Source organism: Schistocerca cancellata, chromosome 4 (genome assembly GCF_023864275.1).
Source record: "Schistocerca cancellata isolate TAMUIC-IGC-003103 chromosome 4, iqSchCanc2.1, whole genome shotgun sequence".
Taxonomy (NCBI): Eukaryota; Metazoa; Arthropoda; class Insecta; order Orthoptera; family Acrididae; genus Schistocerca; species Schistocerca cancellata.
In genome coordinates this window covers 475,476,868-475,494,818 of record NC_064629.1, presented here as the reverse complement: position 1 = coordinate 475,494,818, position 17,951 = coordinate 475,476,868, and the positions used below count along the sequence as shown (strand labels likewise).

The 17,951-nt window shown below is 43.0% G+C and overlaps 1 protein-coding gene across 4 annotated transcripts in view; it reads right to left on the bottom strand.

Annotated features, from left to right (window-relative positions):
* LOC126184721 (uncharacterized) overlaps positions 1-17,951 on the bottom strand; it is a 140,625-nt gene that overhangs the window by 99,151 nt on the left and 23,523 nt on the right. For 3 of the 4 annotated variants that reach the window (XM_049927244.1, XM_049927246.1, XM_049927247.1), the window contains exon 2: positions 7,954-8,076. In XM_049927244.1, the coding sequence (XP_049783201.1) occupies positions 7,954-8,076 (123 nt within the window). The remainder of the gene's footprint in view (positions 1-7,953; positions 8,077-17,951) is intronic. The other variant, XM_049927248.1, reaches the window with a different exon arrangement.

Sequence of the window (17,951 nt, the reverse complement as noted above, 5' to 3'; positions counted from 1 at the left end):
ATGTGCAGTTGACGGACTTTGAGCGAGGGCGTATAGTGGGCATGCGGGAGGCCAGGTGGACGTACCGCCGAATTGCTCAACACGTGGGGCGTGAGGTCTCCACAGTACATCGATGTTATCGCCAGTGGTCGGCGGAAGGTGCACGTGGCCGTCGACCTGGGACCGGACCGCAGCGACGCACGGATGCACGCCAAGACTGTAGGATTCTACACAGTGCCGTAGGGGACCGCACCGCCACTTCCCAGCAAATTAGGGACACTGTTGCTCCTGGGGTATCGGCGAGGACCATTCGCAACCGTCTCCATGAAGCTGGGCTACGGTCCCGCACACCATTAGGCCGTCTTCCGCTCACGCCCCAACATCGTGCAGCCCGCCTCCAGTGGTGTCGCGACAGGCGTGAATGGAGGGACGAATGGAGCCGTGTCGTCTTCGGCGATGATGGTCGTATGCGTGTTTGGCGCCGTGCAGGTGAGCGCCACAATCAGGAGTGCATACAACCGAGGCACACAGGGCCAACACCCGGCATCATGGTGTGGGGAGCGATCTCCTACACTGGCCGTACACCACTGGTGATCGTCGAGGGGACACTGAATAGTGCACGGTACATCCAAACCGTCATCAAACCCATCGTTCTACCATTCCTAGACCGGCAAGGGAACTTGCTGTTCCAACAGGACAATGCACGTCCGAATGTATCCCGTGCCACCCAACGTGCTCTAGAAGGTGTAAGTCAACTACCCTGGCCAGCAAGATCTCCGGATCTGTCCCCCATTGAGCATGTTTGGGACTGGATGAAGCGTCGTCTCACGCGGTCTGCACGTCCAGCACGAACGCTGGTCCAACTGAGGCGCCAGGTGGAAATGGCATGGCAAGCCGTTCCACAGGACTACATCCAGCATCCCTACGATCGTCTCCATGGGAGAATAGCAGCCTGCATTGCTGCGAAAGGTGGATATACACTGTACTAGTGCCGACATTGCGCATGCTCTGTTGCCTGTGTCTATGTGCCTGTGGTTCTGTCAGTGTGATCATGTGATGTATCTGACCCCAGGAATGTGTCAATAAAGTTTCCCCTTCCTGGGACAATGAATTCACGGTGTTCTTATTTCAATTTCCAGGAGTGTATATCTGAGATTTTGGAACACTTCAAACAGTGCCAGTAATTTTTGACCATGGATCTGATGAGCGCTTATCATCAGTTAGACATTGCTCCAGAAGATCATCCGAAAACTGCGTTCTCTATGCCTGTAGGCTACTACCAATATAGGATGCCATTCAGTCTAAGGAATGCTCCCACAATGTTTCAGAGATTGTTGCACATTCTGTTGATGGATTTGAAATCACGGCAATGTCTCGTATGCCTAGATGATGTCACAATATTTTCAAGTAGCATGGAACAGCATGAGTAGCATCTAACGAAAGTGTTTCAGGTGTTATGAGCAACATGTTTGACATTGTGACTGGAGAATCAGAGAAGGTGAGATATTTGGGCCATATTATAAGTACAAATGGAGCTTGGATGAATCTGAGGATGGCAAGGCACTATAGGATTTTCCAGAAACAAACACAATTAAAGCAGTTCAGTCCTTTCTTGGGATTTTGAATTTCTACAGAAAATTTGGGAAGGGATTTGCTGACATAGCACAGCTGTTGACACAGTTGTTATGGTTGTTATGAAAAGGTGTGAAATTTGAGTAGGCAGGAAGTGCCGGGAAGCATTTGACAAGTTAATGGAAGTGTTGACATCAAGTCCGGTTTTTGTTTTCCCAGATTTTGAGAAAGAGATTATTCTGGCATGAGACACATCTAATCAGGCACTGAGGTGTGTTCTTAGCCAGGAAATTGATGGGAAGAAGCATCCTGTGGCCTATGCATCAAGACAATTGAATGCAGTGCAAAGGAATTACTCAATTACAGAGAGGAAAATGCTTAGTGTGGTTTATGGGGTTACGTATTTTAAGTGTTATTTGTACAGGAAAAAATTTCATGCGGTAACAGACAATGTCACTTTGAAGTTGTCACTCAGACTAAAAGACACATTTAACAGACTTGCAAGGTGGGCTTTAAAGCTTAGTGAGTTCAACTATGAAGTCATACACAAGCCAGGGAAAAAAATACAGTAATGCGGACACACTAAGTAGAAAAGTGGCAATAGTGAAAGCCTGGGTAACGATCTTGCAATATGGCAGAAAATGCAGGACACTGATGGTGATTGTGAGCAGTACCAGACACAGCCGCAGTTTAGCACATATGACAGTCTTCTGTACAGAGAAATGAGGTTAGCACCATGAGTAGTAGTGCCAGCAAAGTTGAAGGAGGAAATATTAAGGGCAGTCATGTTGTCTGTAGGTTCACGAACAGGAGATTGGTGGAGAGGTACTGGTGGAACAGAAGGAGAAATGACATAGACCAGCATGTGAGGAGTTGTATATAGTGTGTGCAAAGAGCCGATTTGAGTCATAAGCAGGTACAACTGCAGAGATTGACAGAAGCATCAAGCCCATTATCTGTGTTGGGGACCATTCAGTCAAACACCAGCAGGGAACAGATTCGTTCTAATGATAATGGAACATTTTTTGAGGTATGTAGAAATGGCAGCCATGCCAAATCAACAGGCTGCAATGGTCACACAGGTGTAGGTGAACATCTGGATTCTGAAGTTGGGTGTACCCAAAATGATAATTACTGACCAAGGCACCAATTTTATGTCAGGTCTATTGAAGGAACTTTGTCAGTTGCTGAACATAAAGAAGTTGAGGATGAGTGCACTGCATCTGCATGCAAATGGGATGATGGAATGTGTGCATGCCATTATTGGTAAGATGCTCAAATACTACGTAAACTCACATCATCAAGACTAGGATGAATATCTGGGACATGTTGTCTGCACCTACAACTCAAAAGTCCACACAAATATGGGGTTGTTTCCACATGAGATAATATATGGATGGAAAATGCCATCTCCATTTGACCTGATAAAGGTAGGAAAGGGAAGAAATGGGGAATCAGAGTGGGAGTTTGCAAGAACAGTTTGAGAAATATGGAAATGGGTGCAAAAGGCAAACACAAGAGCTTTGGAAAAGCAGGAGGAGGCACTGAGATGAATGGCGAGTTTATCTCAGAACAGAGTGGGGCAAAGGGTGATGCTGTCCGGCCCATATACACTGAAAAAGGAGACCAAGTAATTCACCACCAGGTATCAAGGGCCATGTCATGTAGAAGAAACCAGCCCACCTGAAATGTTAAACTTCAAGTGCCCACCAGAATGACAATTGTGCACCTGGACATATGTGGTTATTTAAGGATTGTCCAGATGTAAATCCCACTATTTCACAAAGGAGAAAAGGGAAGGAAAAAAATGACAGAGTGAAGGTAGGAACAGAAAGATGTGATTGGGCTACAGAATGAGGTGCCATACATGTTGTGAGCTAGGGAGTAGTAGGAAGTATGTGTAATTTTTTATATTAGTTAGTAGCGAATGACTGTTCCATATAATTGTAATTTAGTTATGTTGTTTGATTTTATGTAGAGCCTGCTAGGGGCAGCAGTCTTTTGAAAAGGGAGGAAGGCTGCTGGTGATCCCTGTCCTCAAGTTACTGAAAATGGGAATCTTGGCAGTGATGCATCTCATCATCCTCGTTGGGATGGATGCCTTGCAGATCCAGCACTTGGAACGTGGAGTACTGTACATGAGACAGGAGGATGTGATGGCGACAAGTCACCAGTGGGTGTAAGGCTTAGAACTGAACACATGAGAGTTATGGAATGAAGTGAGAATATTGGAGGAGACATTTGATGAGCTTAAATAGGTTCAGAAAGAAAAAGAGCGCTCGGGGAAGTAGCAGGGGAATATGGGAAATTGCATCAGGCATATTGGAATGCTACAGAAATGTGTGGTACAAATGGTGGAAGCTATACCAAACATGAGGCGAAAGAGGGATTGGTTGAATGTAGGTGGGAAAATTTTGAAGACAGTATTTGGAACGGCAGATGAAAATGATGTTAGGGATCTAAACAGCATATTGGAAACTGTAAATAAATTGGCAGAGGAGAATAAAGCAACAGATGTGTAGCACACAGCAGATAGAGAGTTTGGAAGGGGAAGTCCTGAACAACATGTGGTTATTTCATAAGTTGGCACAAAATGTGGTGGACTATGCTTAAACATCATAAGACATGAATCAAAATCTAGGAGCCTTACAGGGATGCTTGTAAGTGATGGCTATCATGATTGCACTGATGAGACTTTTGCAGGGAGTAGCTGACAGTGTTTGAGATGTGCAGGGAGTAGTGATGAACCTGCAGGAAGCTTTGCATCACAACTTGCATGGGCAGCTGAGTACTAATTTGTTACTTCCGGGCTGGTGATTGCTGGCATTATGTAATGCACAGAAAGAACTGCCACTGGGGTTAAGTTTGGTAATGGAACCTAGAAAGCAAAACCTACCATTTTACTATCACATTGCATCAGTGGTAGCAAAAACTCACCAAGCACCACTATGTGTTGTGGTTTGATTTCCAGGAATGGGGAAGCACACAAAATTCCAGTGCTATACTATCCATTCACTTTCAGTAAAGTTGGGGGCTTTGAGGAAGTTCACGGAAGTGAGGATTGAGGGGATGACACTGATCTTGGCAAATCATAGCAGGTAAGCTAAAATTTCAAGGGCAGAATTTCAAAATTGCTATAGAGTAAGGATAACTGTGTGTCCGTCCAGAGTGATAAACAGTGATCCAAATGCAGGTGTGGTGCAATTATTTCTAGCCACACAAAAAGAGATAGTTTGCCCTGGGGGGGGGGGGGGGGGGGGGGGGGTGTACAGTGAAACCCAAGCTGAGTCTGCAGCGAGTTGGGTTTACCCCATCTGCTGAAGTCTGGAGGTAGTAGCAAAATGCTTTGAGCAGGGTGATTTGCGGAAGCTACACACATAGAACTCAGAGGAAGTGGAATACTGATTAATGGGACTGTGTGCAATATAATAGGACCAACTTTTCATCTAGCAGCATCAGTTTCAAGGGTCACACAACTGAACATAACACAGCTGCAGCTGTACTGGCTGGCGGCAATGTTAGGATTTTTGTGTCAATGAAATACAGTATAACCTTTCTGAATCAGTCTTTGGAGCTGGGTCTGATGCAGTTCATGGAGCAAGAAGAGCACATCTCAGTTGAGCAGCTGATGCAGCATGTCATGCGTTACAGAGAAGGACAACGGCGGGTAACAATCCTTCTGAGTGCCACCATACCGAATGCCATAGTGGCCCTCGCCCTGTTATGTGTTGCTTTCATTCTTATAAAGTGAAAATCCAGCAAACCAAGGGAACCATATGTGGTAAAAATCCCAGTGGATTGGATGCCAAGAGCTGGAGAGGAAAGGGAACTCCAAAATTCTTGGTGCCTAGTGCTTAAGTAACAGTGTAACAGTAGGACCCATGTGCGTGTGGGCAAGGCAAAACACCTGCGGTACCACAAATAATATGTGTTATTATGAACACTTGAAGAAGACATGTAATAGATTAGAGAAACACATGCAACTGAGTTTTCCCACAGGGGAAAATACTGTAGCGGCATCACCGCATAAGGTAGTTTTAGTGAGAATTTGCAGTGGTAGATTGTAGTCGTACCTGTAAGTAAGGCACAGGTTGTTGATGGTAACTTTTTACAACATGGAGTATCAAAGTATGTCGCGTTGACATGGGTGCACGAGTTGCCAAAATGGTGTACTCAGCAGGACTGCGAGCAACTTTTGCTACAAACCGTAATCAAAACCAGTGAACTGGTGCTAACGTAATGTATGGCAGTACATGACTAGAAGAGGTGGATTCTCAAAACATATGTGCACTGCCGAGTATAAATGGGGGCAGTCAAGTAATACTAGTGTCTTAGTGTCACAGCTCTGTTGGACAATGGTGCTGTGCTATGCAGATGGCCACGCGAATCTTCCAATGGAGGATCACAATTCTAGTCTGTGACAGGGAAATGGTATGAGCTTCTGAGTTCGCAAGGGACTAAGATCAGCAGGACAGACCAGGTCTTCCAGCAGCATGGTCAACTCCTGCCCAGAGGCATGGGGGTCGCATCGTGGCTGCTGCAAAATACATCCGCCTAAGCGCTTAAGGGGAGTGGGCCGGTGTGATGCAAGTGCCACTTGTCATCGGAGGTCACAGCACGGTTATCATTGGACAGTTTGCTGTTGGGGTAGTGCACCTCACCGCAGCTGTTGCAACTGGGACATGGGAGACAGGGCTCTGTCTTCAGCAAAGCAGAGTGACCAAACTGCCAAGTGAGCAGAATTTGATATGAGCAGGACAACAGACACCCGTATCACCTGAGGCAAAGAAAAATAACATGTTTACAGGTTGCCGCAGTCTCTCTGCAGCCTTGAGCTGCTATGTGCCCCGCCCTGCAGCTTCCACTCCAGCATCCCCATGCCACTGGTGACTTCAAATCCAATGTGGCAAGGCCTTTGGCTCTGGGGCCCTACAGAAACATACAGTCTGACATATCTGAATAAACCATAACAAATAGGGTGATGCAAGTTAGTGTGAGACTGCTTGATCCCCATTCCCTGAAATGCATAATATATCACCACCATGTCTAATAATGGTTGCTGAAGTGTGTACAGAAAGTAATATACAGAACTGGGAAAGCTGAACGGCTCCCAGCTTAGTAATGTATCCATGAAGTGTCAACTCAATAATGTCTAGCTGAGTTTCCTAAAGTTTATGCCCTACCGCCACTTAGGGACCATGTTTAACTTGAAAAATGTTCATATGTTCAGCTGTGTGTGAATTCCTAAGGGACCAAACTGCTGAGGCCATCAGTCCCTAGACTTACACACTACTTAAACTAACTTTAACTTATGCTAAGACCAACACACACACCCATGCCCGAGGGAGGACTCAAACCTCCGGCGGGAGGGACCTCGCTATCAGTGACCTATAACCGCATTCCACACAGCATTGACAAATGCCTATGATTCCAGTAGATTTTCATGTAAAGTTATCTTTGTTGACTGACGATAGATACATCACTGTAACCTGTTTCATAAAATTTTGGGTGTGTAGCTGCATGAATTTCACTTCTTCTTTTGATATTTTGGCTGTCCTGCCATATTCAGAATGAGTCACCTCGGCTCACTCTGAAGATGGCTGGACAGTATACAGATGAAATATCATTAGAAGAACTGAAATTAATGGGTTGCATGCCCAAAATTTTATGGAATAATCATTGAGTTGTGAAAATATGAAGATACACATCATTATAACCTATTTCACATAGAGTTTGTTAGTCACAAATCTCTGGCATCTGTTGTACAATATTACAAGAGGCTGCAGAATGGATTACGAGTTGGCAGCACTGATATTTTCTGCAGCCAAGATTATTAATGGTCTTGTTGAAAAATCAACATTATTAACTAACATTGAGGTAATTTTCAAACAGTTGACTCAGACACACCAACATGCTTTATCATCTGATATGATTCTAATGTAATTTTCCCTAATTTAAAACCAAATGGAGAATGGCTATACCAATCTCTAACATAAATCATGAATAACCAACATATAGAGAAATCATCAACACAAAAGCACTCACCAACAATAATTATCTTCATTCGGTATTTTATTTCAAATGATACACGAAGTGCTACATATTACTTTTACTGGTTTAACTGCAAAAAAAAATTTTTGGGAACTTTTGGACAGCACCTTGTACTACACGGACCATAGTTATTTTGACGGAGAAAGGTTAAGAATGTATGCATTACACTTGCATAAATATTATCATTGGGCTGTTCCCTCTCTTACCTTTCTTACTTCCTCAGTTCTCAAGAAAGTTACTGCTTACATCTTAAAATATTTTCCTTATTTCAGACACAAAATTTTCCTTTTAGTCATAAAATGGATACAACTATGAAAGTCATGTAATCAGTTTATTATTCTGTGACTGTACCTGTCTATATAGAATGGATCAACCCAGTTATCATCCTCATCTCCTTTCTCAGCATTTATTACTGGAGGTGAAAGCAAAATTATGGCAGCAATCAAGATGGCACAATACATTTCTGTAACAAAACTGTGCAACAAGAGATTAAATGTCTGATTTACATTTTTCCTCAAACAGTAACAACAATAATGCACATCAAATGTAAGCAGCATGAAACAGTTTATATCTAACATGGTGACATTACGACAGTATTGGCAGAGAGATGAGAAAATTTGTGATCTCTCTTTCACTCTATGTTTCTTACGGCTGATAATTCTCACCTGAGTGTGGCTTCAGTATATTTTCTGAATTTTTAGCAAAACTGCTTATCGACTTAAACCTGTTCAAAGTGACTACAACAATCTGTAACTAAAGATGATGTTAATATAAGGAAAACAGAAATAATCAGCATGGAAATAAAACTGGAAATAATGTAAAAATGTGTTGGTGAGACACATTTCATTGCTTTGGTCAAGACTTAAGAGATTGTTCTTTGCAATAGTACATTAGAGGACATCAAATAGGAGGAAAATAGGTTACTGTATGTAAATCTAATAATGAAAATGATTTGGATGTCCTCTAAAGATACATAAAAATTCAAATTGGGCCTGCGTAACATAAAGAAAGAAGTGGGACTGGGGCTTAACACTTTGTTGGTCATAAGAGATGCAGCCTGAACTCAAACTGGACAGGGATGGTGCAGGTAAATCGTTGTGGTCTTTTAAATGGAACCTTCTCTGAGTTTATCTTCAGGGGATATGATGCCAAAACTGATAAAAACATTCATTTAAAAAACAAATTATTAATGTATGCTGGATGCCTTCTGGAAGAGCTTGATATAAGAAATTTATATGTTTGATGTAATTTAAGAAATGTTAACTGATCTTTGCTCAACATTCTTCCATCAAATGTCATTCCCCTGTTGAAATTAAAATTATGTTTGTGTTTATTTTCAAGTCTAAAATAAAGAATTTTCAGTATCAATACTGTTTTGCACTCTTATTGTATCGGGCCGCACTCATTCACTGTTATGAAAGCTTTGCACTGTAGCTCTGTGTATTTCCAATCAAGTTTTGTTTTTTTGCATTGTGGCATGTTAGTGCATAAGATCCCTAGAATTTGTTGCTTCATCAGTAACAAACATCATCACTGTAGCTCTGTGTATTTCCAATCAAGTTTTGTTTTGTTGCATTGTGGCATGTTAGCGCATAAGATCCCTAGAATTTGTTGCTTCATCAGTAACAAACATCATCACGGCAAATGATACATGGCAAAGTGTGCTTCAATAACTGCTGGCAGAGAAGAAACATGCACAGGCTTTTTCTTCAAATAGAAATAGAGACCATAAAACTTATCTTCAGAGATGATTCAAATGAAAACTTATTGATGAATTTTCATAGCAGTACCCAAAACCCAAATCAGATCTTTAACTAATGCGTGTGGGGTAGATTCCAAGAAACACTTTTGTGTGACGAAACACACTTACAATCTGAATTTACGATGAACAAATAAGAATTCAGTTTGGTGTGAACTGCATGAAAGCAATAAATATGGAGCATGGAGTGTAAGCAGATAAATTATTGTTGCATGTTACAAAATCAAGAAGAGCACATAGAATATGGAAAGGAAGTAAATTAATATAGAAAGTGAAAAAGAAGTGGTTATGGCATTGGGCAGTTTTAAATGCATTTAAATGCAAAAAGATACTTTACAGACCTGTTTTGGCAAATGAAATTTTCGAGTACCTACAACACCTAATTTTTATCCTTATAAACCAACATGCCTTTAGTGCAACCCTCTCAAATCAGTTAAAATGTGGTAAAATTAAGATAAGTAATTACATATTTAATTTTTTTTCCTAACTGAGATGTTTGAAATATAATGATTTATTCAGTTTTTGATCATAAATAATTTAAGGAATAATGGTAATAACTCACTGAGTTGTAGAGGTGATGAGTTGTTACTATCCACATAAACAAGATAAAGAACTTTACTTTTACTATAGAGGAAGGGAATACTGCAGGGAAAAGGGTGTCTATGCAGGATGAGTGAAGATAGGGTCCTGGAGGGGTAGCAGGTGGAGGTGGGCATGAGACAAAAATATTATAGGATGGAAACATGTGTTGCAAGGAGAACATGCATTTATCTAATTCAAAGAACCTGATTTAGAGGGTGAGGATAATGATGTTGGTTTGTTGGGCACTCAACTGCACAGTTATCAATGCCCATACAAATTCCCAACCTTTACTCAGTCCAATCTCGCCACTTTCATGAATGATGATGAAATGATGAGGACAACACAAACACCCAGTCATCTTGAGGCAGGTGAGATATTAGAGGGAAGGATCCAGAAGGGTAGTGAGGCAGCCATTGAAATCGAGCTAGGGCTCAGTAGTATGTTCTGCCACTTGGTAATCAACTCTGCTCTTGGCCGCAGTTTCGTGGTGGCCATTTATTCGGATAGACAGCTGGTTGGTGGTCATGCCCACATAAAATGCTGTGCAAAAACTGCCACAGAGCTGGTATATGAGATGACTTTGCACAAGTAGCCCTACCTATGATAGGGTAAGATAAGCCTGTGGTGTACTGGAGTAAGATGTGCTGAATGAGTGTATTGTGTATTGGACAGGTCTTGCACCTGGGTCTTTCACATAAGTATGACACACATGGCCATGGAGTTGGGAGTGGGTGTGGAGTAAAGATGGACTAGGACATTGTGCAGATTGAGTGGACAGAGGAATACCACTTTGGGAGGGTAGGAAGAATTGTGGGTAGGATGTTCCTCATTTCCAAAAATGATGGTAAATAGTCACATCACAGGTGAAGGATAAGATTCAGTTGTTCCAGTCTGGGATGATACTGGGTGAGGAGTGGGGCACTCATTTGCAGCTGGGTCTTGGGGGCTGTCTGGAGATTATCAATGTGCGAGGTGTGAAACATATGTCTGTGGACTACATTTTACATTTGGAGGATAGTGCCTTTCAGTGAAACCCTTTGTTAGACCTTCAGCATGCTGGGCAAGGTATTTCTCATCATGGCAGATGCACTATCCATGGGTGGTCAGATTATACAGGAGAAATTTTTTAGTGTGGAAGGGATGGCAGTTATCAAAATGTGGGTACTGTTGATGTTTAGTGGATTTAATATGCACAGTGGTATAGGTGGAGCTATCAGACAGATGGAGGTCAGTGTCCAAGAAGGTGGCACATTGGGCTGAGGATCACGTAAAGCTGATGAGAGGGAAGGTGTTGAAGCTGTAAAAGAATGAGGATAGGGTGTCTTGGCCCTGGGTCCAGATTACAAAGGCATTGTCAATGAACCTGAGCCAAATAAGGGGTTTGGGGTTTTGGGTGGCTAGGAAGGTTTCCTGTAGATGGCCTATAAACAGGTTGACACAGCAGTATGCCATGTGAGTGCCCATGGCCATGCTAAAGATTTGTTTGTGTATATTCTCCTCAAATGAGGAGTACAGGAGTTGGACATAAATATGGAAACACCAAAAACACAACACATTACCCTGTCCAGTGAAAAACTAATGGCTGTTTCATCTCAACAGCTATTCATTCTCATGGTGTGTAGTGCACTTTGAGAGTGTCCCTGAAATCCTCTTAATTGTCACATCACAATGAAAGGCATCATGGAACAATCTATGGCGTTCACAAATTCCTGCCATGACCTATGACGATGATAGTTTTACACACCCATTGGCATGGTTATCAGCACCCTTGCTAGATACGAATATATGCGTTTAGTGAGAGGAACAAACTCTTTCCTCATAAGCAATCTTCTTTTGGCAATCTCCAATGAACACTTTGGAGACCACCTGACAATATCAACATTTGGGAGAGTGAGAGAGAGAGTCTCTAGGCCAGATCTGTAGTGAAAGTCAACTTCCTCAATCCATGCCAACACCAACACTGTCTGTCCTATAGCTGCCTCTTGCAATGGCATTCTGAAACATTCCCTCACAAACTGGGATACCCAGACATGGAGAAAGTGGCATTGTAGATTAATATTTCACCTTTTTCTTCCTGGCCTTTATCCTGTGGCTTCACAGAGTCGGCATATTAATTTCTGGATATGGCCATGCTAACAGTAGAGGGTGGCCAGATATCCTTCTTGTGACCGATTCTCCCCCCCCCCCCCCCCCCCCCCAGAATGTAATTTGTGCATCCCATTTGTTTCTATGATGTGAAAGTGTGCCAACTTTTTCGAAATGTTTGCGAATCGTGTAACTGAGTTTTCATCTAGCCTGATGTGGAAAACCAAGTGAAAATCACATCCAGGATGGCTGGCACACTGGCCCTTGTTGTTAATCAACCATGTGGATTTGATCTGGGGTCTGCATGCCTCTCCAAACCACAGAAATGGCATGCCAATGCATGCAGCTATCTGGGTGGGTCATGATGAATTTTTCAACATCAAATGGTATTCACAAACCAGCATTTTATTGAGAATGCTTGGTTATGTGAACATTTAGGAGATGAGAACAAACTTCCAGTGAGTACCAACCCTCCCAACCCAAGTGAATGCCAACACTACCTGTCCTACTATTTTCACGTGTTGGGGCATTCCATAAAATTCTCACTAAAGACTGGGAAGCCCACAGATGGGCAGCAAATCAGAGAACAGGCTTCCAGTTTATCTGTCCTGAAGACTGGTTTGGTGGCATCAGCAATGTAGTAGATCAGCTGGTGAAATGATCCACTCATTTCTGGGTGATGCGTCTATGTTCACACAGAGCCACATGACTTGCTGACTGTTCCGTACAGCATTACTTTGCTTTGCTGAGTACTCAAACTGAAGGTTTTCTTTTGAGCCCCAGTCTGTCTGGAACCTGTATCCATATGGTGAAGTGATCACTGGAGTTTAGATCACCACCCACGTCCCACTGAGCTGTTTGTGCAAGAGTTGGAGACCATAATGAAAAATTAATGACAAAGAATAACCCTATGGCTGTATAAATGTGCTTTCTCCCATTAAAAAAAATAAATCATCTTTTGATAGCAAGACTTTCAACAACTTGGCCTTTTGGGGTAAGTAATACAAAGGATGGTCATAAAGCTTTAATTATCACCTTGAAGCAATAAAGTTGCAAAAAATAATATTTTGTTTGTTTGCAGGTACATGTCTAGTCCTGGTACACATTGAAATCCCCACACCTCACTACCCTAGCATGCAGCCAAAGGAGCCTAGACAAAATAGCACAGCCCACTGATAAAGTGGGGTTGTAGTGTCCTGCGGTCGGCAAGAAAGAACTAACAGTCAATTTGAACACACTTCATTATAATCAAAGAAAAACGCCTTCTTGGCATACACTAAGTTTTAAACGCAAGAACAACAAGAAAATCCACAACTCTTGTGGTGGTAAACCAGATAAGGAAACACGACAATGGAAGAAAATACTGACCAAAATCTACTCTACCAATCACAAAATACAACGTACTACTACAACACTACGGCGAGTGAATACAATGCTAGGGACAACGTAAGTACTGGCCAGAGCTGTTCCTAGTGGTAGGTCAACACTGCTGTTCTGACTGTCTGGGCGTGCTTATAAAGCCGGGTCGGCAGAGTGCTACATGCGTCACGAGTTCCAATTGGTGGAACACTGTTACATGTTGTATGACGAAATAGTTCCGTGTTTATTTGGAAAACCTGTTATTGTTCATATCCGCCGGCGATATTTCTCTCTGCGCTCCTATAAGGAGGTCGGCAACCCAACTTGCATGTCGGTCATGTGGGTCCTCTAAATAAGGGGCCACTATGACAGGGGTAAAATATGGCAATTCATTATCTATGTTTGAAGGGGACCAAGCCTGCAACAATCCAGTGAAATTATATAGTATGACACAGTGGATTGGTGGCACAAGTCTGAATGATGAAGAACAAAATAGCACACCATTTCTCTCCGAAGAGCTGGGAATCGCAAGAAAAGTAGAGAGCCTGATGAAAAACTGAAAATCAGTGATGGATCAAGTTTCAAAAGCTTGCACAAAATTCTAAACATAATAAAAGCTGCCACCTGCTAAGTTCCATAACTGCTCACACTCACTCAAAAAGTCTGCCAAACTAAGGCAACACATGCTGCTATTCAGGGCTATCAAATTATGCCTTACATCAGGATTCTTCTGAAATGGCACATGCTGACTTCTTCCATTTCCATCCGGATGAGAAAACCATTGCACAGCAGGTATTTTTAGAAGGAAAACAAGGTGACTTTTGAAGTGTAATTTTTCCTGAACAGAGAAAATGCAGACTCTACAACCAAGGTCTCTGCCAATTCTTCCACTGTTGGGAAAAATATGTTGCACTTAAGGGTGAATATGTAGAGAAGGACTAACAATGTTACCTAGGAACTAGGCTCAAACATGGGGCACAAAAGCTGCAACACTAGCCACTGTGCCACCACTTTGGTTGAACTTACCACACACCAAAAGGCATCTACATTATACTGAAAACTTTGACAATCATTTTCGAAGAAATGTCAAGTATCTGTATAAGCTGAGACATGTGTTCACTTATTTTGACCCTTCTTCCGCTGTGCGAAGTTTCTGGGAAATAGTGTTATGGCCCTTGCTATGTTCTTCGTGTTCTCCATGTTAGTTGTGGATTGGCTTCTGAGCTCTTGATATTCACATTCTCCTTTCTCCAAAAGTCTCTTTCATTTTCCCATACACAGCATCTATATTTCCCCCAGTCATGAATGTTTCTACAGCTTTGCATTTGGCTTCTAGCTATACCTTCTTAGCCACTTTGCACTTTTTGTCATCTCATTTTAAGGCATCTATATTTTCTTTTCACTGCATTTTTATGTTTTACCCTTTCATCAGTTTCACTCAATATCTTGAGTGCTATCCAAGAATTTCTAATAAGCTTTGTCAATTTGCCTATTTATTCCTCTGCTACCTTCTATTTCTGCTACATCTGCGAGTAGCCGGATATCAGTCCACACATCAGAACCTGGGAAAGAAACAGGTGAAGCCGTAAGGCCTGTGGAAGAAAACAAAAACACACAAACACTATGTGGTAGTCAACACAGCTGACTGACGGCAGACAAGACATAGACTAGGACAAGCCAAAAGTATGCTATGCAACAACAAGGTGCAAAGTAGAAACGTTCTCCAGAATGATGTCAATACACCAAGAGCACAAGGAGAGACACTCCAAATCATGACCAGAGAGAAAGACCAAGTGTCAAGTGATGATGATAACCAGCAATATCAGACACGAGTATGGAACTGACTGTTCACTGAGCAGCCGTATTTATACTGGGTGCAAGGAACGCCATTGGCTGATGTATTCAAGTGGCAAGATGGTTAGTGCACTCACTACGCAAGTGCATCCATATTGTGATATTATGTTCTCTAACGACCATCTCCAGCAGGCATTAAACTCCCACAGGGTCACATACCATATACCTCCTCCCATAACAGGTGTGTAAGGGCAGAAACACCCTGTATGGTGCTGTAGGGAGTGGAGTGAAAGTGCATATGAAGTTGTGGTCCCTTCGACTGCCAGCTGAGGGAAGAGTGTGTGTTTGGCAGCATCCATTGCAATATTGCTGGCAATGGGCATGCCTTGGGTGTTTTCACTGATCCACATGGATGTGAAATGGAAAGCCAGTGTAAATGTGGGGATTCACAGGCAACCCACCAGGGGCACCAGTCATGGCACGAAACTGCCAGCTGAAGGCAGTGGACGAGGTGGCAGTGAATGCAACACCTGCAGTTGAGGCCTCAGTTGGCTGTGCTGGCAGCGCTCGAGCCCCTTCTGTGCCTGGACTGATGTAACCCACTTCCTGTGGGTCTCCACTACCGTTGCTGGTGTCCAAGCCTCAGTACTCTCATAGGAGCAAGCCCATATTGCCACGCCAGTCATGTAATGCTGAAAGGGATGGGAAAGGAACTCTGAAAGCAATGGTGTCAAAAGATGAATCAACATCTGTGGTTGTTGCCCATGGAGTAGCTTGGTGGGCTTAATTAATCAGTGTAGTGCAATAAGTGCTAACAAACAGGGTGAGGGCCAATGAAGTGGTAGAGGAATCAACAGCTTTTCTCATTCACTGCTTAAAAGTCCAAATGAGAGTTTCTGCTTCACTATCTGAGGAAGGATGGAACAAAGAGCTGCAAATATGTTTCATGCCATTGGCCTCACAGAAATATTTGAAGGCAGATGCCATGAATTGTGACCTATTACCAGAGACCAATGTACAAGGCATCCCTACAATGGCCAAAACCTGGGCCAAGGTGGTGAGGGTGGCATCAGTCGTGGTGGACACCATGTGTACAACATATGCATGCTTCAAGTAAGCACCCACAACGAGAAACCACATCAATTCCAAGAACCAGCTTGCAAAATCGAGATGGATGCGGTCCCGGGTGAGGCAGGGTGAAAGCTGGAGGGTGAAAGATTTTTGGGGTGCTGTCTGATGCTTGTGCATGTTCTGCAGCACACACCATTCTTTCAATATTGCCGTTGATCCCTGGCCAGTAGATATGTTAGCAAGCTAATGCCTTTATGTGGGACATCGCCCAATGTCCCCATTGAAACAAGCTTAACGTCCATTGGTGCAATACTGCTGGGATGACCACCCAATGTGTGTGTGTCTCAGTGTTCACATAAATGATGTCACTGACAACCAAGAACCTGTGAGAAATATGTTTCCATGAGCTGAACTCATTTACCAACCAATGGATGAGGTAAGTGGCTAGGCATGGATCATGAAGAGGAGGACCTGCCACAAGGAGGACCTGCCACAAGGTAGAGTGGCAACACAAGCAGCTGTAATGCGGTAACTGCACAATGTATGTTGCTGCTCAGTATTGATGTGGAGGGAGAGGACCTCCTGTTGCCTGAAACTGGGGTCTGGCCCAGTGAGGAGATGCAACAATGCATCAGCTTTGGAACAGTGGGCCTTGGATTTATACAGGATGGTATAATGTGCAGTCAGGAACAATGCACAGCACTGGAGGCATTGGGCTGTCTGCTCTGGGGCACTGGAACATGATCCAAATAATGCCACCAACAGCTTGTGATTTGTAATTAGAAAGAACTGCTTCCCAAAAAGGAAGCTATGAATTATATTAATGAAAAACACTATTGTCGTTGTTTCCTTTTTGATCTGGGAACAGTTTCACTGTGCAGGATTCAATGTCTTGGATGCATATGCATCTTCATTCCTGTGTGACAAGACTGCCTTGATGCCATAGGTGGATGCATCAGCCACCACAACCAACAGGTGACCGAGACAGAATGGTGTGAAGTGAGGAGTGTATTTCAGCATGGTTTTCAAGTGAGTAAAAACCTGGTCACAGGCATGGGCCCAATTACAAGGCACACCATTTTATGCACCTAATTAAGGGGTTGCGCAATGTGGGTCATGCAGAATAGGAACTAGGAATAAAAGTTGATTTTGTCCAAAAACATCTGCAATCCAGATAAGTTTGTCAGGAGGAGGGGGGGAAGATGCCTATTGCAGCAACATTCCTATCAGTAGGCCAGATTCCCTCTTTGGTGAGCCAATGTCCTAAATACATCACTTGTGGTTGAAAAAACCTGCACTTCTCCAAACAACAATTCAGACCTGCATCCTACAGGGTCATAAGAATGGTGTGGAGGTATCGAAAACGCTCCTGCAACAATGAGTTCATCCAAGTAAACCATGCAAGCTGGAATATGCTCCATCAGCTGTTCCAGAAATCATTGGAAAATTGCAGGGTCTGAGGCAATGCTAAGTAGGAGACACTTATACTCGTATAATCCAAAAGGTGTATTAAAAACAATGATGTTCTGTGATTCATCATCTAAGGGTAACTGGAGGTATGCATTGGCAAAGTCAATCTTAGAGTTATAATCCCCTACAGCAAGGTCTTCCAGCCAAGGTATAGGATAAGTTTCCACCTGTGATTGGGCACTGAGTGTAGCCTTGAAATCTTCTCACAATCGGAAAGAACAAATGGGCT